Source organism: Trachypithecus francoisi, unplaced genomic scaffold (assembly GCF_009764315.1).
Source record: "Trachypithecus francoisi isolate TF-2019V2 unplaced genomic scaffold, Tfra_2.0 Lachesis_group3, whole genome shotgun sequence".
NCBI classification, from domain to species: domain Eukaryota; kingdom Metazoa; phylum Chordata; class Mammalia; order Primates; family Cercopithecidae; genus Trachypithecus; species Trachypithecus francoisi.
The window spans coordinates 123,844,395-123,869,982 of record NW_022681468.1 but is presented as its reverse complement, the minus strand read 5'-3'; the positions used below and the strand labels follow the sequence as shown (position 1 = coordinate 123,869,982).

Here is a 25,588-nt window from a genome sequence, read left to right as displayed (position 1 = left end):
AGGGAGTCCAGTTAGGAGGCTGTTGTGGGCTGTTTATATGTGTATGTATTTGTGAATGTTTTAAGACAGAATTATCTGGACTTGGTGTGAAGTGGATATGGAAGGTGAGAGAATCAGGAAAATCAAGGATGCTGCTGATCTTTTTGGCTTGAGCAGCAAGGTGGATGGTAGTGCCATCCACTGAGAAAGAATAATAAGTTTAGGGAGACTCAAGAGTTCCCACTTTGGAATAGTGAGTTTGGGTGCTTAGGTCACTTCCAAATGGGTATATCTGGGAGGCAGTGGCACAAATGAGTCTGAAGCCCAGGAACAAAGTCTGGGCTGGAAACAGAAAACTGTGAATCACCAACAAATGTATGGTAATTAAAATCAAGAATTGGCTGATGCTAATCTGAAAGAGAGATAGTCTGGGAGTAATCCCTCAAGAACCCCAACATTCATTCAGCAAACATTCATTGAACATCTTTGTATGAGGCCTGTGATAGGTCTGGCCTGTGATAGGTCTGAATAAAGCACAGTTCCAGCTCTCAAGGAGCTTAGTCTAATGGAGGAGGTGGAGTTAATCTAGGTTTTGTGGGGCCCGATACTCACTAAGAAAAAGAATATAAAACTATTGCCACAAAATTAGGTGCAAGCCTTGGAAGGGATTTGTGTAGGAGAGTGATGAGCCCTGAAGCTTAAGCTTCATCATCTCCATGGTAAATCCTTCTCAGTGGGAAAGGCAGATAAGTAAAGGAATAGTTTACACTGTCATGTGTAATGGTATAGGTAAATGCTGAGGGATTTAGTACTGCAGAGGGCCGACATCTCAACAGACCAGAGGGTCAGGGAAGGCTTCCTAGGGGAGGGGATACTTAGGTGAATCTTGAAGGACAAGCAGGAATTCACTGACTATATAAGGGCTAGGGAGTCTCGTAGGCATGTGCAAAAACCAGAGAAATGAGAGGGCAAGAAGAGACTGTAGCCACCAGCTGCATACAGCTGTTGAGCCCTGGAAATGCGGCTAGTCTGATTCGTGATGTGCTATGAGTTTAATGATATACACTGGGTTTCAAAGGCTTACTCTGAAAAAATGGATGTAAAACACCCCAATATTTGTAATATTAATTACATGTTGAAATTATATTTCAGGCATATCAGGTTAAAGTGTAATTATTAAAATTAATTTCACGGCAGGGCACACAGTGCCTCACTCCTGTAATTCCAGCACTTTGGGAGGCTGAGGTGGGTGGATCATCTGAGGTCAGGAGTTTGAGACCAGCCTGGTCAACATGGTGAAACCTCGTCTCTACTAAAAATACAAAAATTAGCCGGGCGTGGTAGCAGGCGCCTGTAATCCCAGCTACTTGGGAGGCTGAGGCAGGAGAATCGCTTGAACCCGGGAGGCAGAGGTTGCAGTGAGCCGAGATCTCGCCACTGCACTCCAGCCTGAGTGACAGAGTGAGACTCCGTCTAAAAAAGTAAAAAAAATTAATTTCACTTGTTTCTTTTACTTTTAAAAAATGTGGCTACTAAAAAATTAAAATTACATATATGGCTTGCATTATATTTCTATTGGACAATACTGGACTGCAAGTAAGCAGGAGGCTGCGCTAAATTAAGGAGTTTGGACTCTTACTGGGTGACAGTAGGGCTCCCAGTGTGTTGGGAGGGACATGATGTGCTTTGCTCAGAAACCCACTCTGGCTGAGGGGTGGTGAATGTACTGGAAGAGGAACAGATCACAAGTCAGGAGGCTGTGCAGGACTGCAGGCAGGAGAGTGCAGAGACAAGGTGAAATGTGAGAACTCTCAGGAAGGAGGTCTGACAGCTAATTGGGTGTGGGCTGTGAGGGAGAGGGAGGAATTTGGGTAGACTTCTGGGTTTCCAGGATAGACAAATGGAGTGGATTGGGGTGTAATACTGTATTCAGTGAAGGGCTAAAGTGAAGTGTGTTCTACCTGAGAGAATCTGGGCGAAGGTAGGGCTCAGACAAGGGATTCAATAAATATTTGTTGAATAAATGTTTTTAAAAAATTTAAGACTAACGTGTGGTTCAGGAAATGTGTTATGGATGGCCGAGAAGAGGAATTGCTGTATCAGTGGGAAATAGCAAATGGAGGTCAGGAGGACAAGCCATCTAGGGGCTTCCATGGTTTGCCACCTGAAGTTCCTATAAACAGCTGCAAAGGATCCCATTGCTCATCTTCAGCAAGAGGCATGAAGACATCCTCTTCTGTTACCTCAGCCTCTTGCTAATTGTAGGAGAAGAAAGTGGGGGTAACGGGGCTGAAGAAAGAGCAGAGAGAATGTTGTGATGTGAGAGGTGAATGTGTTTGTGAAAAGTGCATATTCAGAAAGCACCTACTGGCCGGGCGCGGTGGCTCAAGCCTGTAATCCCAGCACTTTGGGAGGCCGAGACGGGCGGATCACGAGGTCAGGAGATCGAGACCATCCTGGCTAACACGGTGAAACCCCGTCTCTACTAAAAAAATACAAAAAATTAGCCGGGCGAGATGGTGGGCGCCTGTAGTCCCAGCTACTCGGGAGACTGAGGCGAGAGAATGGCGTAAACCCGGGAGGCGGAGCTTGCAGTGAGCTGAGATCCGGCCACTGCACTCCAGCCCGGGTGACAGAGCGAGACTCCGTCTAAAAAAAAAAAAAAAAAAAAAAAAGAGAAAGCACCTACTTGCCAGTGCTGTTACTGTTACATACATGAACTCATGAGTAACAGCACTGGCAAGTAGGTGCTTTCCGAACATCCCCTTTTCAACATTTTGCCACACCCAAATGTTGACGAACATTCATGTCCATTTGCCTGAAATGTCGAAATATGAAATAGAGCCACGAGGGAATATAGATTTGACCTCATTTCCTTATTCATGCTTGAGAAAATAAGTGGGATTTAGTAAAATCAAATCAAAAGCACTAAAGAAAAAAAGAAAAAACTGAAGGGAGATAAGATCAGGGTTCTAAACAAAAAGAAAAAAAGAGAAGATAGGATTCTGTCACCATCTTTGTGAGTGTGGGTAAGTGATGGAATCATTCTGCATCTCAATTTTCTCATCTAGCAAAATAGCTACAATAATATGAGTGTTGTCTATTTTACAGAGTAAGTCATATTAAATAAGAAAATGGATGTGAAAGAATTCAGAAAGTTAGAAGTGCATTCTGAAATTAGCCATGAACGTTGAATCCTTAGAAAGGTATTTTGGCTTGAATAAATCTGAATGGCAGAGAAACCATTAGGGGTGTGCACCATGGGGCAAAGATCAGTCTCTCCTACCCCTCGGTGTACAGAACCTTCCACCCCCGAGTGTAGACGGGACCCTCACAGTTCTTTCTTTGCCTCTACAGAGAACTCTTGGCCAGGCGCAGTGGCTCATGCCTGTAATCCCAGCACTTTGGGAGGCCGAGGCGGGTGGATCACTAGGTCAGGAGATTGAGACCATCCTGACCAATATGGTGAAACCCGTCTCTACTAAAAATACAAAAATTAGCTCGGCCTAGTAGCGCGCACCTGTAGTCCCAGCTACTCGGGAGGCTGAGGCAGGAGAATCACTTGAACCCAGGAGGCGGAGGTTGCAGTGAGCCGAGATCGTGCCACTGCACTCCAGCCTGGTGACAAAGTGAGACTCTGTCTCAAAAAAAAAAAAGAACTTTTTGGGTGAGGGTTAGATATGAGAAATAGTGAGATGGCTGGGCCAATGGGGTCAGTGCTGTAGCCTCTTATATCCCAGTAAACTTATAGGCGTGTCATGAAAGAGTTGAGGGGATTTCTTAAAATGCGCAGTGCCCCCTTCATATGCAGATTTGTTGTTTATACTCTGTTTCATTCATTTTTATGTTCATTCATTCATTTAGCAATGTGTATCCAAGCATTCAAACCTCCCCCAATCCTTCAAAGCTTACTCAAATTCTACCTACTTCAGAAAGCTTCCTTACCCATCCTAGCATAGCACCTATCTATGCCTTTTATTTCAGGAACCACATTCTTCTTTGTCATGCATCTGTGTTATCACTGGCCTCAATTTCTTTCTGGACACAGAATCCATGTCCTAAGCATCTTTGTATCCCTAAAGCCACCAGAATAGCACCATATAAATAGTATAGCAGGTTCTCAGTAAATAAGAACTGAATGAATGAATAAGTTGGAGGGATAGGTGAGTGGCCTTAGATCAAGCACTATTTTCTGTATTTTCTGAGCTGAACAAAGAAGGGAGTGTAGCAAGTTCAGTTCTGGTTTAGCCATGGAGGCTGGTGGGGTGAGGGAAGCAGTGAGAAGGTAAAGGCGATTGCTGAGGGCAGCCGCTTGTGGTCCTGCTGCTTAAAGATAACACTAAAGGCTGGATGTGCTGGCTCACACCTGTGATCCCATCACTTTGTGGGGGTGAAGCAGGAGGACTGCTTGACCCCAGGAGTTTGAGACCAGCTTGGACAGCACAGAGAGACCCAGTCTCTACAACAAACAAAAAAAGTAGCCAGTCACTCACACCTGTAATACCAGCATTTTGGAAGGCAGACGTGGGTGAGTCACTTGAGCACAGTTTAAGACCAGCTTGGGCAACATGGTGAAACCCCATCTCTACAAAAAATACAAAAACTAGCCGGGTGTCATAGTACATGCCTGTAGTCCCAGCTACTTGAGAGGCTGAGGTGGGAAGATGGCTTGAGCCCAAGAGGTCAAGGCCACAATGAGCCATGATCGTGCTACTCCACTCCAGCCTGGGCAACAGAGCAAAACTCTGTAAAAAAATAATAAGGCTGAGCGCAGTGGCTCATGCTTGTAATCCCAGCACTTTGGGAGGCCAAGGCGGGTGGATCAACTGAGGTCAGGAGTTCAAGACCAGCCTGGCCAACATGGTGAAACCCCATCTCTACTAAAAATACAAAATTTAGCTGGATATGGTGGCAAACATCTGTAATCCCAGCTACTTGGGAGGCTGAGGCAGGAGAATCGCTTGAACTTAGGAGGGGAGTTTGCAGTGAGGTGATATTGCACCACTGCACTCCAGCCTGGGTGATAGAGACTCCGTCTCAAAATAATAATAATAATAATAATAATAATAATAATAAAACAAAAGCACTAAAGGTCACTTGGGAGTGTCTACTCATTCAGCTCACCTTTACTGAGTACCTCCTGTGCTCAGTAAGACACTGTGCCACAAGGAAGGGAAACAGAGATGACCGTAAGTTCATTACATGGCAAAAAAAAAAAAAAAAAAAAGGTAGAGTCTACATGTAGCTGGTAGACAATTCATGTAGTGAAAAGTTAAATAGCACTTTTTTTGAAAAAAGTTCAAATGGTATTACAAGGCTGTGAGTGTAAAGTGGCAAGCCAGTGGTTCAGACAGTAAATACACAGGCTTAATGCTTCTTCATCTTAGATTGTCTAGGGCTGTCCCACTTCCCAGCTGGCTGCCCCATAGCTTTCCCAAAACACTAGCACTTACCTGAGCACACAGCTGATTTTAGTATCACAGAATGTGCTCACTGTTATACAGCTTTCCAGGAGAGAGGTATTGTAGTAAGCTGAAGGGAGGGTGGGAGGGGGCATGGAAGGGGCATTTGGGAAAGCTTCATACAAGAATTCACCCTGAATTTTATAAAAAATGGATAAGATTTGAGTAGAAAGAAAGGAATGGAGAAGGCATTTTAGGCAGGAGGAAAAGGCATGAACAAGGGAACAAGAGTTAGAATAGATTAAGTGTATTTAGAGGACAGTTAATTTTCATTTATTCATTCATTTAATAAATATTTATTGAGCTCTTGCTAAGTGTTGGGCAGTGTTCTCATGCTGGCCACACAGTGGTGAATAAAATAGTCTACCTTCAAGATGCTAGTGGGGCAGTCGACTTATTTCCCCAAATAAATTGGGGCAAGTGCTGTGAAGGAAAAGAACAGGGGTCTATAAAAGAATTATACATGGCTTCCCAGAAGAAGGTGACACTTAAGTGGAGACCAGAAGCCTGAGGAGGGAAAGAGCATTATGGACGAGGGGCGAGGGGCCCTGTGATGAGGGTTTTGAGGTGGGTGAAGAGGATGGCACATATCAGAAACCCAAAGACAGTTGGTGCCACTGGACTATGGTGAGTGGACACATTCGACTGGGGGTTCTGCATTGCAGGGTGAAGCCAGATTATAGAAGGTCAGACTGGAGGAATGGAATATGTTGAAACATTTCTGAGACCAGGTTATCTCTGAGTGCGTTTCTGTATTTCAACCTGAGGACTTCCATGGAGAGAGGGATGTAGGGAGAAAGTGAGGGTCTCGCCACAACATCTTGTGACTCCTCTCCCTGTTTGCAGCCGGGCGATGGGGCCATTGCGGTGGATGAGCTACAGGATAACAAGAAGCTGAAGGTGGGTGCTGTATGGAGTCTGCACAGTGGGGACACTGCAGGGTCTCAGTGGATGGTCACAGACCCGGGGTATTGGGGCCCTGAGCTGGGGACCCTGGCTGTGCTCAGGTCTAGGAAGCTCCTGTGAGCACTGCCAGGGTGAGGCAAGGGAGGAGAGGGCTCCTTTTCTGAGACGTCCCACCTCTAGATGGCCTTTGAGGAGGTGCTAGTTTGGGAGTTAAGTCTGAAATGTTGCAGTCCGCTCTGCCATTAGCTTGCTGTGTGACCTTGGGCTTCAGATTCTGCATCTGTAAAATGACTGTTTGTACTAGATGAATTCAGGTCCGAGTGTACAGCCCAACATTGTATGATTGATATAAAAGCCAGATTACCTATGGCTTTGGAATGCCCCAGAACTAAGAGAAAGATAGCAGGGGAACTGGAGAGGGCAGGAGTCTGAGGTTTCTGAAAAACTGTGCCTTCGCTGTTTATAGCCTATGAAGTATCTGCAAAGAATTATGGGGAACTTTGAAAGGAGTTCCAAACCTGAACCTAAAGAACCTCTCCCATCCAAAGAAAGTCTCTAAACTTGTGGTGAAGTACTGTGGCACCACAGTCACTAGATGGCAGGAGAGTTCAGATCAGAGGGATGAGGGGGAAGAAAGGAGGGAGAAAGAAGAGGAAGAGGGAGGGAGGACTCAGCAAGTGTGGAAGCATTGTCTTTGGATGTTCCATTGTAAATCAGATGATATTTCTATATATGTCACTATGAATAAGTGTCACATCTGTGTCTGTACAGTATCGATGTGTGTGCATGTGTGTACCTTTGAGGGTCTCTGAGCACGTGGGCAGAAAAAAAAAAAACAAACTGAACTGGGAATCAGAAGACCACAGAAGACCTGGGTACCAGTCTGACTCTTTCATTTACTTCCCGCATGACCTTGGCTTAGGCACCTAGCTTCTTTGAGTTTTCCTTTCCCTTTCCATAGATGGGGATCACAGCTTTGCTTATCTCTGGGAGTGGGGCAATGATAAACGTGATAATGTGGACTGTAAAGGGCCGTAGCCATGTGCAGTGGGTCTGTCTGTGTGGTGTGTGGGTGAGGGAGTGTTTCTGAGGGTGTACTTGCAGGGATGTGCAAACGCTTGGTAACATGATATCCCTAATACACCAGGTTGCTCCCTGTGGAGACCTTGGGAAATTATTCGGTACATAGAACAAAATAGTCCTGGAAGGGCTGAGGGGAGGCTGAGAAAGAAAGTAGTGCAACTCTGCTGGTTGGAGGTAGAGGAAGAGGGGAGGTCAGGATAAGGCATCTGTGCTTTCTCCCTGATTTTTATGGGAAAGAGGCAAGGTTAGTGATGCCCTCGTGTGGTTCCTCCCCTGGCTTGGACAGGGGCCCACTGAGGCCTGTGCGGCTCTCCTCTTGCTCAGCTCCCGTCCTTGCTGACCCGAGGGAGCAGCTCGACCTCTCTGCACAACAGCACCATCCGCAGCACCATCTACCAGCTTATGCTCCACAGCCTGGACCCCCTGAGGGAAGGTAAGCAAGGCCTCTCCAGACCTGTGTGGTCTGCCCCATCCACTCCTTCCCTCCTGCAGCTGGAGAAGAACTGGGACCTGAAAATCCGAGAGGCAGTGAGGAGGGGGTGGGAAGAGAGAATAAGCAGAGGAAAGTAGTAAAAGTCAGACAGTCTGGGAAAAAGGGTAGAGACCAAGACAGGGGACTCACCAAGAGAGGGCAACAAGGAACACAGAGGCTAAGGTCCTTAGGTATCCACATCCCACTTCCCTGCCTCTGTCCCTCCCTGTAAAATGCAGGCATTAACCTGCAGTTAGGCTATGAGTACCGTGTGCTCTGCACAGGTTTGGGTTGGGGCTGCCCTGCAAAGCCCACTGCCCAAGAGTCAGTCCCAGTGTTCCACGGAGAGCGTCTAGCCAGGCAGCTTGGCCCAGGCTGACTGGCCTGAGCTGCTTCTGGGGACACCTCTTGTAGGGTCCCAAAGCCCAGAAGTTCTTAGTGGCACTTCCTTTTGCTTTATATTCAACTCTGGAGTCCTAGGAAACCTGCCACCTCCTCCCCAAGTCAGGAATCCCAAAGGACACCCTGGAAGCTGCCAGCACCCTTTGAAGGGTGATGAAGGTAAGAGCAGGATCCAAAGTACAGTGGGGGCTGTTGTCCAATTTGACAAATGGTGGCAGTGACTGAGATTCTCACTGTCCACCTTACCAAATCCTGCCTTCTGCTTCTCTTCCCCCAAGAGCTGCCCCCAACCTGCATCTCAGACCCCTAAAGGGCACTCCTCAGCTACCCTCCTGCTCTCCTTGAGCTCCCCCATCTCTGGGGCTCTGGTGCAGAACTGGAATCCAGCCAGGAGGCCCATCAAGGAAAGGCTAGCCTTTGGGCAAAAGCCAAGGGGTTGGGCTGCAGTTGGGCAGGAGGGCTGAGGGCTGAGCTGAATATGACACCACAGAATGATCCATTGAGTCCCAGGGAGCACTCTGACTGATCTTTCTGGCTCAAGGACAAATTTTGGGGGCTCAGAATTTTCTTTAGGCTCTGAAGTCCTTTTCAGAGACAATATTGGGTTGTCAGTTGTTTAAATAAAAAAAAATATACCAGCTAGGCGCAGTGGCACACGCCTGTAATCCTAGCATTTTTGGAGACCAAGGCAGGTGGATTGCCTGAGCTCAGGAGTTCGAGACCAGCCTGGGCAACACGGTGAAACCTCGTCTCTAATAAAATACAAAAAAAATTAGCCAGGCTTGGTGGCAGGCGCCTGTAATCCCAGCTACTTGGGAGGCTGAGATAGGAGAATCGCTTGAACTCGGGAGGTGGGAGTTGTAGTGAGCCGAGATTGAGCCGCTGCACTCCAGCCTAGGCTACAGAGTGAGACTCCATCTCAAACAAACAAACAAACAAACAAATGAACAATTTTTAAAAAGGCTGGGCACGGTGGCTCACACCTGTAATCCCAGCACTTTGGGAGGCCAAGGTGGGCAGATCATGAGGTCAAGAAATCGAGACCATCCTGGGCAACATGGTAAAACCCTGTCTCTACTAAAAACACAAAGATTAGCTGGGCATGGTGGTGCACACCTGTAGTTCCAGCTACTTGGGAGGCTGAGGCAGGAGAATCGCTTGAACCCGGGAGGTGGAGGTTGCAGTGAGCTGAGATCGTGCCACTGTACTCTAGCCTGGGCGACAGAGTGAGACTCCATCTCTAAATAAATAAATAAATAAATAAATAAATAAATAAATAAACCATACTGTGAAAAGCTGCATCAAAGACAAGTGATGAAACCTTCCTTAGGAATTCCTCAAGGTAAGAACAGAGGGAGAGAGAAAGGGAGAAAAAAATTAAGCTGCTAATGGAGCTGTTAGAAAAAAAGAGAGAGAGAAAAGAAAAAATAAAAAGCAATTCCTCAAGGTAAACCTCAGAAGACATTGTGAGAGAGGCCACCCCCAAATGTCAGCTCTAGAAAAATAGTACCTTGGGTTTGCAGAATGGAAGCTGCAGCCCCTGACAACTTCTGGTGATGAATGCTGGGGGTGCTCTGGCCAGGGCCCCATGAGGAAAGCTGTATCTTAGGGTCATCAGTGGCTATTCCCAGAGCATCACTGACTCTAGCAAAGTCCTGATGTAAAGACCTTCTCTTGGATGGGACTGGAGGGCCCCCAGCTGGGCACCTCCATGACCAACAGCCTCCAGCTGGCCTACTTGTCTTAACAGGATTACGTGATGTTCAGGCCAGGCTGAGGTCAGAGGAGACTGATGCTAAGGCGATGATCCGGCCACGCTGAGAGGGGAGAGGCATGTGAGGAAACGAGCGCCCAGGAGCCAGCAGCGATCATCCCAGGGAGGGCAAGCATGTTGCTACATTGTCTCCGGGTGTCTATGGGGCATGGAATGGCTCTCACAGTGCATGACTGCAGATGTCCTCTGGGATTCAGTCATGCTCAAGAGCCCAGCCTGATTCTACACCCTGAGACGCCATGCAGGAGGGGCGGGGACCATGCAGGGCTGTGATGGGGGCCTTTGTTCCCCAGGCTCTCTAGATGCACATTTGTGTTTTCGTATGCTGTTTCCAGATGGCCATGTAGATGTTTCCACTCTTCCCAGGTGTTCCAGCTCTTTCCACAGAGCTGATCTGTGGAAAAGACATTTCCTGGGGTCTGAACTCTCACCTTCCCTGTGAAGGGGCTTCTCCTCTCCAGGGTCCCATGCCTCTTCTGGTGATTTCACTTGGATGTGTGTGAGACAGGGTGGGGGAGACCCTGCAGCTGATCTGCTTTCCTCAGTAACATGGGAACTGAGAGGCTAGGCTGTGATGACGATGAGAAGGAAAGGGGGAAGCTTGTGTTTATGGTGAGCCCTTCCAGCAACAGTCAGCAGATATTCTCAGTGCCAACACCAGAACAAAGGGAGCCCTCCTGTGACAGCAGCTACACATTGCTCAACAGCAGACTTCAGGGTTTGATTAGTGCCAAGGGGGCGCTAGGGTTGTCAGGACGAAGGTGTGTTGGCCCCCGACCTCTCAGTTCTGATGAGGACCCAGGCCCACCGGGCCACTTCGAGGGACCACACGTGTCATAGTGGTGGCTCTACCATGGAGCTTATTGCAGAGCCAGCTGCAGCTGAACTCACTCTGAGAGTTTAGGAGACAGGAAGAGAGGAGGAAATTCCAGACTCATTTATCTGTTTCCTACCTGTCCTGGAGCCAGGCAGAGGCTTTGATCCACCCAGCTTCCCAGATTGCACTTTCCAGCTTCTCCGTTTCCTCTCCGTCCATCTGTATTACGGACCAGATGATGTCTGGGGTTCCTTCTAACTCGGACTCTCTGGAAGGCTGGGCATCATCACTGTGGGGTTGCTTCCCAGGTGGGACAGCCGCTGTCAACTACTCTTGTCAATTTGTTTTCATCGTGGTTGTTGTTACAGCTAAAAGTTATATAGTGCTTTCTAGGTGCCAGACACTGTTTTGACCATATTCTTATATACATTCATTTACTCTGTCACCAACTCTGGAAGAATTTACAGATGAAGAATCTGAAGTACAGAGAGCTTAAGGAATCACCCAGTTAGGTCCACAGCTATAGTGCAAGTGGCAGGTCATCAGGCTTCAGAATCCATGCTAAAGTAACAATATGAGTGAGGCCACATTTGCAGCAGTAAAAGTGTTTTTATTTATTTTGTCTCATGGACCCTCATCACGTCAGTCCCCTGAGGATATGACGGTATTGCCTTTTTAGAGAGGATACTGAGGCTTAGTGACAGCACGCAGGCTTCCCGAAGTCACGCAGTGCTGATGGGGCACAGCCAGCCTAAATTCAGAATAGAGCGCATAGATCCCATGACACCACTTTGTTCTTCACTTGCACCACTGCCCTCACCCTCCCAGGCCACACAGCTGTGGGCTCCTTCGTCTCAGCCTTGTTCCTTCTTCCCTTCTCACCTTGAAATTGTACACATAAAGCACTTTGCATGTTTCCAGGCACATAGTCCTGGTGAAAGGGAGTTGCTGTCCCGTGTTTCTCGCCTGGAAATCAGGGCAGCACAATTCTGTGCATGCTGCCCTGTGGGCCTCCAGCAAAGCATGTGCATAGGGATGTGAAGGAGGCCCTTCTCGGGCTCTTCTTGTGCCTCGGGTCAAAAAGGGTGTATCCGAGAGCTTGTTGGTGAACGATTTCCCCTTTTCCACTGGAGAGGGAAGGCTTATGAACATGGCTATCAGTCATCCCCCTGGAGCTATAACAAAGCTTCTAGTAGATTCATAGAAAGTAAGCTACAAAGATAATATTGTCCAAGGATGGCAAAAACATCTCCCTGCAATTATTTCTCCATTCCATGTCCATCACAGACATTACCAATCAATCATGCTACTTTCGTACAAAGTTTGGGTCAGAGTTCTCCTCAATTCAGTACCCAAGCAGGCCATCACTTGAGCTTGTAAAGGAAATAAATCCTATTTCTTGGCCCTGAGTCCAACCATGTCATTTTACCAGAGAGGAAATAGGCCTTGAGAAGGGAAGTGACTTACCCTAGGTCACAGCCAGTCAGTGACGATGCAGAGAATGTAAACAGAACTTTGGGAATTAGGCACCACAACTAGGCCTCGCAGGATCAGAATCCAGATGTCACAACGCCCATGGCAGCCTTTTCCCATGCTCTGCAGCTGCCCTCTGACTGCTCAGCTGACTGTCCTAACTGAAAGGGCATGGCAGGGACTATCCTACGATTCCAGGTAAGATGTATGTCCTGTCTCATTTGCAGTTCGCCTTGCCAAGGAGAAGGAGGAGGAGAGCTTGAATCAAGAGGCCAGAGCCCAACCCCTGGCCAAATCAGAAAGTAAACCAGAAGGTGAGAGGATGGCCAGAGCAGTGGGTTTTCTCCTGCCCCCCTTTCCCTGCTGTCAGTAGTGAGCTTGGCCTGGAGGTGGCAGCCAGCCAGGCCAGGGGCTGAGTCACATCTTTGGCCTCTGACAGCCAGTCAGTTAGGGTGATGGTCAGGTGTTGCCCTGATCACCGCTCCACTCCAGACTCCTCCTTCCCAGGTACTGTCTTTCTGACATGGCTGCTGGTCTGAGAGTGGCCCCATACGGCTTCCTCTCCATTTTCCACAGCTAGGGTAGGCAAGGGAAGGCTAGGGGGTTGTTGAACTTCCACTTCTTTTTGCTGAATCTCATCCCAAATGAGACTATGGGACTTTATTTCTTCTTCCTGTCTCTTCTGTACAGGGACAATGTTGCTCGTTATTGGTCTGAAATCAGCAACCCCAGTGAGGGAAGGCTACCAGGGGTCTGGTGTCACAGAAATCCGGTATCTGTGTGGCAGCTAGGACTGAGAAAGTGGGACAGCCACTGCCATGTAGGCTCTGCACGGCACACCAGGACTGCCTGATCCACTCAGCAAACCCTGGAGGGAGGTGGAACAGCAGTCATTCTTCCCATCCTATAAACAAGAGGCTCAGAGAGGTCAAATGACTTCCCAAAGCCACACAGCCAAGAAGTGAGAGAACCTGTTCCAAGTTTCCCTTCCCGTCAGTCCTGTTCCAAGCCTTCAAAAGCTGCTGCCTTTGGAATCAGCAGGATCCCTCCCAAAGGGTCATTCTCTGAGTGCTAGGAGCTTTGCCTTCTCTCTGTTCTGGCTGTCCAGCTGTTGGTAGCGTCCTTGGCCACAATGGCCAGGATGGAAATGTCTATGAATTATAGGGGAGCACGGATGGTCACTTGCCAACTGTCTTCTCATCTGCAGATAGGTCAGGGCGATAACAATTCACATCATCTTACTTTTCTTACCAACAAGAAATTGCCCCAAATAAACCTTCAGAAACCTTGTAGTCCAATAGCCCTGTAGCCACTTATGCCAGCTTCCCTCAGAACCTTGTCCACTCTTCTGATGTAACCCATGTTTATCCTTTAAAGAGGAGGAGCCAGCCAAGCTCCCTGCGGTCACGGTCACACCAGCCCCTGCTCCAGACATCAAGGGAGATCAGAAGGAGAATCCAGGCGGTCAGGTAGGCACCCAGCCTTTGCACAGACGAAACTGCAGAGGTCTAGGGAAGGAACTCCTGACCAAAAATATGTCCTCCCTGAAGGTCTGAAATCCTATTTGAGGTTAATATTACTCTTTCTCTGAAGATCACTTCAAGTATTACTCTTTGGGGGTAAATATTACTCTTTCTCTGAAGAGCACTTCAAAAATACAAATATCTCATGGGGGCCAATTAACTCACTGGAACATCTTTTTTTTTTTTTTTTTTTTTTGAGACGGAGTCTCGCTCTGTGGCCCGGGCTGGAGTGCAGTGGCCGGATCTCAGCTCACTGCAAGCTCCGCCTCCCGGGTTCACGCCATTCTCCTGCCTCAGCCTCCCGAGTAGCCGGGACTACAGGCGCCCGCTACCTCGCCCGGCTAGTTTTTTGTATTTTTTAGTAGAGACGGGGTTTCACTGTGTTAGCCAGGATGGTCTTGATCTCCTGACCTCGTGATCCACCCGTCTCGGCCTCCCAAAGTGCTGGGATTACAGGCTTGAGCCACCGCGCCCGGCCCACTGGAACATCTTATATGAGTGAACTAATATATTGACAATGTATTGTGAACTGTCACATGCTATAAGAACATAAGGAATAATTGTTAGTGGGTCTGTCAGCAACTAGGTGACAGTGAGACCAGGTAGCTCCAGAGCACTGGGAAGCTTGAAATGCAGGTGGGAGGGTTGCTGGGTGAAGGCTTTCGAACCTTCTGAGGCTCCTCATTGCCTACTGCACCTGGTCAGGCATCTCAGCCTTGTCTGCAGAGCCAAGTCCTGACACTGCCCTGTCTTTACGGCCTCATGGTCTCTTCTTCTACCATGTTCCAGCCAAACTGGATTTCTTGTCTCCATGTTTTTCTTTTTTTCTTTTTTCTTTTTTTTTGTATTTTTATTAGAGACGGGGTTTCACCATGTTGGCCAGGATGGTCTCAATCTCCTGACCTCAGGTGATCCACCTGCCTCAGCCTCCCAAAGTGCTGGGATTACAGGCGTGAGCCACCATGCCCGACCGTCTCCATGTTTTTCTACCTCCCAGCCTTGGCTCACATGGTTTCCTCTCCCTAGAATGCCTTTTCTCCTCCATTTTCATATATGCTCATCTTACCATGCACACCCACCCCCCTCCCTGGCCCCGCCCCTGGCCAGTATAAACACCTTTGTCATGTAGCTGCCTTGATCCACTCCAAATCTGAATGCCCCTGGTGCTCTGCACCTATCTCAGGGCTTTTACCAATTGTCTTCTTTGGATTCTGAGTCTACTTGGTGGTGAGGTTCCTGAAGGCAAGGTTGAAGTCTGAGTCATCCCTGTCTCCTCTACAGAGGGAAGCAGAATGCCTGGTGTACAACTGGCTCAATATATGTTGAGTGACTGACAGTAAAAAACATCCCATTTGCAAGTTCCATCTCTTTTCTTCTCTCCATTCAATACCCAGAAAGCGCTTGATTATATCTCGTCCTTAAACCAGCAACTTTGGGCTCAGCATCTAAGACAGCTTCATGGTAACATGAATAGGCCTATTACCGCTAGCTCAAGTAAAAGGGATTAAGAGGATACAGAGGTATCCCCTGGAATCCCAGGGCAGGAAGTGAGGCTTGATCTCATGAAGAGCTGGAACTAGGCCTGAGAAGGCATCTGTTACCCTGGTGGCTTCTCATTCCGTGTCCTGCTTTCCCTCACATCCCTTCTCTGGGTACAGGCTCTATCATGGGCCTCTCTTGGCAGGCTGGCTTCATTTGTTCCCTTATGAGCACACACAACTCCAAGCCACTATCCCAATCCTGCAGTCCACAGGGGAATCAGTGACAGGTTTCCAGTCTTAAAAGAGAGAGAATAGGGGCGGGCGCGGTGGCTCACACCTATAATCTTTGCACTTTGGGAGGCCGAGGCAGGCAGATCGCTTGAGGTCAGGAGATTGAGACCATCCTGGCCAACATGGTGAAACCCCATCTCTACTAAAAATACAAAAATTAGCCGGGTGTGGTGGTGCGTGCCTGTAATCCCAGCTACTTGGGAGGCTGAGGCAGGAGAAACACTTGAACTCTGGAGGCGGAGGTTGCAGTGAGCAGAAGTCCCACCACTGCACTCCAACCTGGGTGACAGAGGAGACTGTCTCAAAAAAAAAAAAAAAGGGAGAGAAAGAGAGAAAGAATCAGTTCAACCCAGCTCCTTGCAAGGATCCAGCTTTCATCCAACTGGCTGTGGCTGGCTGACTTGACTCCAACACAGAAGCAGCAGCTACCTGTTCAGCTGCGGCTATTAGGAGTGACAGTCTTCAGAGAAGAGGGAGCCGAACAGGCAGACACTCCCATATTTATGGGTTTAAATGACTTGTCATCTCCTCTGGGAAGCATTCTCTACCTGACGGGGGTAGAAGGGAGAGGGCAGGAATGATTTCAGACTAAAATCTTCTCAATCCTCATTCTCAGTTCAAACCATAGGCCTCACCAGTAGTATCTGATGTCTTCATTGGGGGTTCTCAACCCTGGTTGCATATTAGAATAATTTGGGGAAGTTAAAAAAAAAATGACCATGCCCCACCCTCAACCAATGAAGTCAGAATATCTCGGGTGGGTCCTTGGGCATCAATAATTTAAAAAGCCTCCAGGTGATTTTAATGTGCAGCACAATTGAGAATCACTCAACATCCTTTGGGGGTTGCCAGTATCATGACATTTGTTACAGACAACGTATTTACTCCATGAACACACAGCCCAGGGCTCTTGCTCAAGGGATGGACCAGCATGTTTCTTTTTTTTTTGAGACGGAGTCTCGCTCTGTGGCCCAGGCTGGAGTGCAGTGGCTGGATCTCAGCTCACTGCAAGCTCCGCCTCCCGGGTTTACGTCATTCTCCTGACTCAGCCTCCCGAGTAGCTGGGACTACAGGCGCCGCCACCTCGCCCGGCTAGTTTTTTTTTTTTTTTGTATTTTTAGTAGAGACGGGGTTTCACCGTGTTAGCCAGGATGGTCTTGATCTCCTGACCTCGTGATCCGCCCGTCTCGGCCTCCCAAAGTGCTGGGATTACAGGCTTGAGCCACCGCGCCCGGCCAGACCAGCATGTTTCTATAGGTTAGCTGGGTGCCTAATCTGAGGACACTCTGAATCAATGGCTTTTAATTTTATCTCTTATTATTATTATTTTTTTGAGACCGAGTCTCACTCTATCATTCAGGCTGGAGTGCAATGACGTGATCTCAGCTCACTGCCTCTGCCTCCCGGGTTCAAGTGATTCTCCTGCCTCAGCCTCCTGAGTAGCTGGGATTACAGGCACGTACCACCACGCCCAGCTAATTTTTTTTTTTTTTTTTGTATTTTTAGTAGAGACAAGGTTTCACTATGTTGGTCAGGCTGTTCTCAAACTCCTGACCTCATGATCTGCCCAACTTGGCCTCCCAAAGTGCTGAGATTACAGGCGTGAGCCACCGCACCCGGCCCAGCTGTTAAATTTTTTCAGGGGTATGGGATCTCACTATATTGCCCAGGCTGGCCTGGAACTCCTGGGCTCTAGCAATCCTACTGCCTCAGCTGCCTGAGTAGTCAAAACATAGGTATCTATGTCTGAGACCACACCCAGCTATCAATGGCTTTGAGGGTGTGTGGAGATAGTCAGTTGTTCCCAAACACTGGTCTAAAGGTGGATGTTTTAGGAACAGCTGTGAGTATATTAAAATACAGATGCCTGGCTTCCAATCCTAGAGATTCTAATTCAGTTGGTCCAAGTGAGGTCAGAAAATCTGTATTTCTTTTTTTCTTTGAGATGGAGTCTTGCTCTGTCACCCAGGCTGGAGTGCAGTAGTGCAATCTCTGCTCACTGCAACTTCTGCCTCCTGGGTTCAAGTAGTTCTGCCTCAGCCTCCTGAGTAGCCGGGATTACAGGTGCCTGCCACTGTGCCCAGCTAATTTTTGTATTTTTAGTAGAGACAGAGTTTTAACATGTTGGCCAGGCTGGTCTCAAACTCCTGACCTCGTGATCCCCTGCATCGGCCTCCGAAAGTGTTGGGATTACAGGCATCAGTCACTGTGCCTGGCTTAAAAATCTGAATTTCTAATAAGCTCCTCAGGCTACCAGGTTTGGGAGCCAGACATCTCATTCAGACCTTTACCTGGTATTGGTAAAGCAGGATAGCTTGGTGGACCATCCGTATTCAAATCCCGACTTCATCACTTACAAACTACGTGGACCACAGGTGAGTTACTTAGTTCCTTTTACTCTAGTTTCTCCATCTGTAAGATGAGCATAATTCTATCCATATCATGAATTAATTGATTCATAAAACACAGTAAGTGCTCGCTATTATCATTAAACTACTTCCCATGGTGCCTGGCACATAAAAACCCTCAATAAATAGGCATTATCATCCTTATTTTATAGATACAAGGTAATAAAACAATTTAGGAGTTTTAGTAGACTCAGCAATGCATTGTGACCACCAAAGGATGTCATGCCATATTAAACAACATTAATGGAAGTATCGTATCTAAGACAAGAGAGGTGATAGTCCTGTTCCACTCCATGCAATGTTCTGTGTTCAGTTTTGGATGCCCTCCTCCTGGGATATAAACCAATTAAAATGAGTTTACCAGGATAGGGAGGAGGCTCTAGGCCATAGCATGTAGAAATGATATAAGGACCTGGGAATCTTTAACCCAGGAAAGAGAGCTGTCTCATGGAAGATTGATGTTTTGTGAGGCATCAAAGAGTAAACCTATACACGGGGGTAGAACTTTGATATAAATATGGACTTCAGAGGAATCAGAGGTGCCAAAGATGACAGAAGCTGCTTCAGGTGGTGAGTTTTCCACCCCTGGAAATGATCAAATAAAAGCTGGACAGCCACTAGGTAGGAGTGTGGTCATGGGAATTCTGCTGAATTATCGCACTAGTTTTCTCCTCATGCTTAAGTTTTCAGATACATTCTGAGAAGCACGCCAACAAAGAAAATGGGGGAGTATCAGAAGGAAAACAATCAGAGCAGTTACCACACATTAATCTGTTGGTTTTGGATTGCAGGAAGATATGGCTGAGGCTGAGAGCACAGGTGAAATGACAGGCGAAGAGGGCGAAACTGCTGGTGAAGGTGAAACTGAAGAGAAAAGCGGAGGTGAAACTCAACCAGAAGGTGAAGGTGAAACTGGAACACAAGGAAAAGGAGAAGAACACGAAAAAGAAAATGAAGCAGAAGGAAAAGGAGACAATGAAGGTGAAGGTGAGGGTGAAATCCACGCAGAAGATGGTGAAATGAAAGGTATTGAAGATGAAACTGAAAGCCAGGAACTCAGTGCTGAAAATCACGGTGAAGCCAAAAATGATGAGAAAGGTGTAGAAGATGGAGGGGGAAGTGATGGAGGGGATAATGAAGAGGAGGAAGAGGAGGAGGAGGAGGAAGAGGAGGAGGAGGAAGAGGAGGAGGAAGAGGAAGAAGAGGAAGAGGAAGAGGAGGGAAATGAAGAGCCTCTGTCCCTGGACTGGCCTGAAACCAGGCAGAAGCAGGCCATTTACCTCTTTCTCCTGCCCATCGTGTTCCCACTGTGGCTGACAGTCCCCGACGTCCGAAGGCAGGTGAGTGTGCCCATCTGGATCTCAGACTCTTTATCCCCAGCAAGGCTGTGGGGTCTCTAGGCAGGGCTCACACTCAAGAGGAGGAAGAGGCCATGGACAATCAGCTTAGCAGGGCTCCACCATTGAGATCTGGGAAGGGACTGAAGCCTTGGAGGGGGACGATGTGCTTAGGGGACATACCACTGGGACTGGGAGACCCTGGACCTCAAATGTGCTTTATTTCCACCAGTATAAGCAGTATACACTCGTCCCTCTTTGACTCCTATCTCAGTTTCTTGATTTTAATTTGAGAATGATGCCACTAAACCTCCTCCATATTTCACAGGAGTATTCCCAAAACCCAGCGAAATCACTGGTATTTATATCCAACATGCTTATTTGCAAGGAAAGGTCTGACAAGAAAGGAATGGTACAAGGAGGTTGCAAAAGCCAAACCAGATACCTAGATTGACCTGGTTCTAGGGCAAGCAAACAGCTTTCTTCCATCTGGTGACTGCTGTCCACCCTACTGGCTGGACTCCTCTACAGTTGTACCCCCCATCCCCATCCTTTTCCATCCATCTCAAGGTCCTCAGCCTGGAGAGAGAGCCCTCAGGTCAAATGTCTCCAGTTCCTCTCCATCACTCTTCCATTAGACCTTGTCACTGATTCTTGGGCTTGCTCAGAAGGGTCAAAGACGTTTCGCCTCTACAACTTACTTCTCATCCTTTTCAAACTTTCAAACAGGAGTCTAGGAAGTTTTTTGTTTTCACCTTCCTGGGATCTATCGTGTGGATAGCCATGTTCTCATACCTCATGGTGTGGTGGGCTCACCAGGTGAGTGAACAGCAGGAACGAAATCCTTTACCAGCAGGTCCCAAGGACGCTTTCCTTCAGGATCAATTTCCGGTACTCAGGGAATCTCGAGGATCAAGTGAATTCGTGCTGTTTCTATGTTGCTTGTAAAGGCTTAAAGGTAGACTTTTTATTCCAGTGAATGCAGTGCTTCTCAAGTGTGGCTTTTCTGTCATATCCTGTAGTATGGCATAGAAGGCATTGGAATCCTGCCTGATTCCAGCTGACCATGGCTTATTAGCCTTATTTCCTGCTTTCTCCGCCATGTACCCATCCCTCTCACCTGGTGAAATCCTATGCACTCTGAGAGCCAGCTGTTTCGCCTGCTCTCTGGCATTCAATTAGTCTTCCTCTGAGTACCCATAGTGTTTCTGTTTTGCCTGGAATACTGCACTGTAATAATTGTTTACTAGCTTTCCTCTCTAAAAGGCTAAGGTTAGGGTCTATGTCATCCTGCTCGTACTTCCACCTCCAGCCTCTTAGTTCCTGGCACACAGCAAGTGTCCACATTCCTGGAAATAGAAATGCTGACATGCACAACTCTTTGGAAGGGCAGTTCTTGTGGGAAGGTAGGGGTGTTAAGAGTTGGAATGACAGCGAGCAGCAGATCTGGTGTAGGTAACTTTTAGTCCAATTGTGAAAAGAAGAGCAACATGGTCCCTGCAGCCAGGAGCAGGAGTCTTGCTTGCTCTTCCTCTCTGTGGCCATCTCAGTTGTCGGTCCGCCTATCACCCTTCCTCACTCAGGCTGAGGGGGTGTAGCTGAGCTCCTTAGAAGGCATTCTGTTTGCAGGAAGTAGGATGTGGATAGTGGTTGGATGTGCCTCAGGTTTTTCACCTGTTGTTGCCATGGTTTCTCATTACTGTTGCTGTTTACCAGGTTGGTGAAACAATAGGCATTTCTGAAGAGATTATGGGCCTGACAATCCTCGCAGCAGGCACATCAATTCCTGACCTCATCACCAGTGTGATTGTCGCTCGAAAAGGCCTGGGAGACATGGCTGTGTCAAGCTCTGTGGGCAGTAACATATTTGATATTACTGTGGGGTGAGTGGCAATGTTACTTCCTAAGGGGTGTTACATATGACTGAAACACTGCATTGGCTCTGTTCACAGGTTTTCTGCTTTATTCATTATACATAGAATAAAAGGGCATTTATATTGTTAGTTTCTGCAAAGCAACAAAATATCTTCCCTTCATTCATCATAGCCAGATGGGATAAGAGAACTAAAATGCTGCCTGAAATGTAACTGACTGGAATTTACAGATAAATTGAAAACCAAAGTCCATTTCATTCCATTACCAAATACTGTCAAATGCTCTGCTCACTGACTTTCAAGGCAGTGGAGGTGGGACTGGAAGGAGCAATGACTCAACTTCACTTCTTGGTACTATTCTTGCTCCTTTTTTTGTATGTGAACTCCTGCTAGCTCAGAGGCTCTAAACAGCATTTTGTATAACGTGCAAATGCCTTACCCTCCTGTACCCATCCTCTTACCCCATTCTCCCTACCTTGTCAGAAAGGGGCTATTTTCCTTTCCCCAATCATGTTCTGAATGTAGGTGGTCGATTTGTTTCCTTAAATTTGAATCTGTGTATGTGTATTTGGGGTGAGGGGCAGGTAAAAAGGCAGCCCTCATCACTAAAGAATTAAAAGAAATGTAGGCCTTATAAAAATGTAGAGATTTAAGAGTACATATCACACTGGGGCTGGGTGTGGTGATGTGTGCCTGTAATTCCAGCATTAAAAAAAAAAAAAAAAAGGCACACATCAACCAATCTGAGTCATATAGAAGTCATGAAGTATGCAGAAAATAAAAAAAAAGCTCAGACTCAGAATACTTCAGTTTTAACCTAAGCTCTTCTAGTTATTAGCTGCGAATCCTTGGGCAAGTAATTTAATTTTCCTGAAACTTAGTTTCCTTGTCTGTGAAATGGGGCTAATAATTTTTGTTCACTTCATAGATTTTTTTCTTGGTGGAAGAATACATACTTTGTAAACTGTAAAATACTATTTAAGTGTATGGGATTATTATAAACATTAAGGATATTCACATTGTTTCTTCAATCTTGCAGCTTGCCCGTTCCTTGGTTGCTTTTCTGTCTTATTAATGGATTACAGCCAGTTCCAGTCAGCAGCAATGGCTTGTTTTGTGCAATTGTTTTGCTTTTTCTCATGCTTCTGTTTGTGATCTCTTCAATTGCGTCATGTAAATGGAGAATGAACAAGATCCTGGGCTTCACAATGTTCCTCCTTTACTTTGTGTTCCTGATAATCAGTGTGATGTTAGAAGATCGAATCATATCCTGTCCTGTATCTGTCTGAGTCAAGTCACTCTTGCTCACAATGGACATGGATCAGAAGACCACGCAGAAGTTATTGTATCTCTTGTGACACTAATGAAAGAACGTGTATGATCCTGGAAAGTGAACTGAGTGACCTAGGACCTCTGATGTGAATGTGATCTGAGACTAAGGTTTGTCCTTGGAAACACGTGCAGCTCATTGTGGATTAAGAACCTCACCTCTGGAGGGGTGGAGTTTCTACCCCTGACTCATGCAGACATCTATTACATGGAGGCAATAGAAGGACCCCTGGAGCCAGAGGGTTTTCTAAATGAGAGATAAATGGGGGCAAAGGTTGGGATAGGTGCAACAGCTATAAGGCAAGCTCCTATGCTCACCGTTCCCTGATCATTCCTGAAGGGCTGCTGGCCAAAAAGATGCAGCTGTGGTCTACATCTCAGCCTTCCTGACCTCTGCCCCAAACACACGCTGCAATTTTGTTGCCTCCTTTTCTGTTCAAAATGTGAGGTTCTATCAGGTTTGTAATCACTGTAGGTTCAGTTATTGGTGAGTTTAAGGATCCAAGGCTACAGAAAAAAAAGAAGTATAACAGGAATCAATGATCATCCCACTTTTTATAGCCCACTGCATCTGGATATGTACCAGTATTTTCTTGCTTTTTTTTTTGAGACAGAGTTTCGCTCTTGTTGCCCAGGCTGGAATGCAATGGTGTGATCTCGGCTCACTGCAACCTTCACCTCCGGGTTCAAGCAATTCTCCCGCCTCAGCCTGACTTCGTGATCTTCTTGCCTCGGCTTCCCAAAGTGCTGGGATTACAGGTGTGAGCCACCGCGCCTGGCCTATACCAGTATTTTCTAGCTTAAAAGGAGGACTACCTTTAACTCTTATTGTTGCATTTCTGAAAAGTGAAATTTAAAAAGCAGCCTGAAAAGTAAAAATTTGTAATTTGCCCTTGAACTGGAAGGAGTGGAGATTAGGGAAGTAGAACTACTCTAGAGGCCATTTAAAAGTATGTATTTATTAGAACATCCAAATTCATGTAGTCTCCATCAGTGGTCACCTTGAGGGATTAGACATTCTAATGGAATGTCCTGGCTCCACCCTTGGCCAGCTGTCCCGGTTTCACCCTCCAGCATGTTCTCACCCAACAATGACAGCTGAGTGGAGTGGGAAGGGAAGTCATTCCAAACAGTCCAAAGTCAGTAGCGCCACATCTGGTTTATAAAGTAAGAGATCCAGTGGGGCAATGCTATTTTTGTATGTCAACCTAGATAGGATTATAAAGCAAGACTGATATCTTCTGTGGTTTATGAATGGATCTTAAGGTAGTTACAAACAGGAAATTCCAAGAATGCATAACACAATGACAACATGGTGAAAAAAGTGCAGTACTACTTCCAAGGTAGCTAGTGTAAAGGACACTTGAGTTTTTAAAAATGTGGTTAAACATTTTATGTGGAATTTGATGAGTTTGTATGTTAAATACCACTGCTTGCTGCTTTTACTAGAACCAAGTTAAGGGACACATTAGAAACAGAACAGTTTAATATCACTGACTTCAGAGCAAAATGAGCTCGGGTGACTGCATATTATGATGCTAAATATGGCTTTAATTACAAACATGAGGAATGATTCACTGAAGATGAGAAGATGAAAAGGACAGATGTGATGTGAAAAACCCAAACATTTTGGCACTGAACGATGGCTAAGGTGTTCCAAATATTCCATCTTTTAAGATGAACTGCTTAATTAATTGCTTCGCTACCCCAGGATTCCCATTCTTTGGAAATAATTTTTATTAAATTTCAATAAACTCTGAATCCCAGTGGTATTTTACTTTACAACACGGATGGGCTCATCCTTATCTTTAGGTCATTTGGTCAGAATCCTCTCGAGAAGACTGATGAAGAGTATGGAATCATGTTCCAATTCTATATTCTTAATTATCCTTATTCCTGATGCTACTGCATTGCTGGGTTTCCATAGCCATGGCCTAAGAACAGGAGGAGAAGGCAATGCCTGTGGGAGGGAGGTCCCTATACCAAAATTCTGGACACTAACCTGGTGTCTACAGCCCATTCCAGTTAGCCTCGGGGATGCCACCTCCTCATCCACAGCCTGGGATCTGATGCTCTTCCTCAGACTGAGTAAGGAGTGATGGACCGTAAAATGCTGTGTAATGATAAAAGGCTGAAATATCCATTTAATGATAAAAACCAACTCTAATAATCTGACATCCTTTTCCCAATTTGCTGAATTTCTGGCATACCCCTTTGCCTAGAAAGGAAGTTCTGATCACTTCAGTGTTACAGAAAAGGACAAGTACAAAAAATGAAAGCTGAGTCTTGATGGATGAGTAGGAATTCATTGGGGGAGAGACAGAGATAATTACTTTGGGGAGATGGAAAACTTGCGTAACTTTTAAAAGACTAATTGGTTATACCTGGAAATTAAAATTTTTCGTCACACATTTACAAACCTACTATAATATTAAAATCATGCTGTTTTAGAGGTAAAGTACCATTTAAAAATATCAAGATAATATTGAGATGGTCCTCTCACTTTATAGGCAGAATATTCTGTATGTAGTTACTTGTGACAAATTCTAGGTCATTCATTCAGCCTGGAAAGTCTGAACTGTCCCACATGGGTATCTGAATTGGAAGTCAGTGGCTACATGGATGACTTCAACTCCCTTAGGCTGCACTTCCTTGACAGCCCTGGTAATAGGTTTGAGCCAGATTTCCAAATTCTTCCTAATTTAATGGGTTACGATTCTGTGTAGTACCAGAAAAAAGAGAGATATTCCAAATTTTTCAAACTGTTATGTGTTTAAATGTTTTTTTTTTAAAAATTAATTAATTAATTAATTTATTTTAAAGAGACGGGGCCTTGCCCTGTCACCCAGGCTGGAGTGCAGTGACATGAACATGGCTCACTGTAGCCTCACCTTTTGGGCTCAAGCAATCCTCCCGCCTTAGCCCCCCAAGTAGCTGGGACTACAGAAGTGCACCACCACACCCAGCTAATTTTTGT

At 46.5% G+C, this 25,588-nt stretch overlaps 1 protein-coding gene across 2 annotated transcripts in view; it reads left to right on the top strand.

Moving 5' to 3' along the window:
- SLC24A1 (solute carrier family 24 member 1) overlaps positions 1–24,786 on the top strand; it is a 33,661-nt gene extending 8,875 nt beyond the window's left edge. The window contains exons 2-9 of one of the 2 annotated variants that reach the window (XM_033189720.1): positions 6,288–6,341; positions 7,755–7,863; positions 12,596–12,682; positions 13,746–13,837; positions 18,863–19,411; positions 20,138–20,227; positions 21,125–21,291; positions 22,322–24,786. In XM_033189720.1, the coding sequence (XP_033045611.1) occupies positions 6,288–6,341; positions 7,755–7,863; positions 12,596–12,682; positions 13,746–13,837; positions 18,863–19,411; positions 20,138–20,227; positions 21,125–21,291; positions 22,322–22,571 (1,398 nt within the window). In that variant the 3' untranslated portion in view covers positions 22,572–24,786. The remainder of the gene's footprint in view (positions 1–6,287; positions 6,342–7,754; positions 7,864–12,595; positions 12,683–13,745; positions 13,838–18,862; positions 19,412–20,137; positions 20,228–21,124; positions 21,292–22,321) is intronic. The other variant, XM_033189719.1, reaches the window with a different exon arrangement.
- The last annotated feature ends 802 nt before the right edge of the window (positions 24,787–25,588 follow it).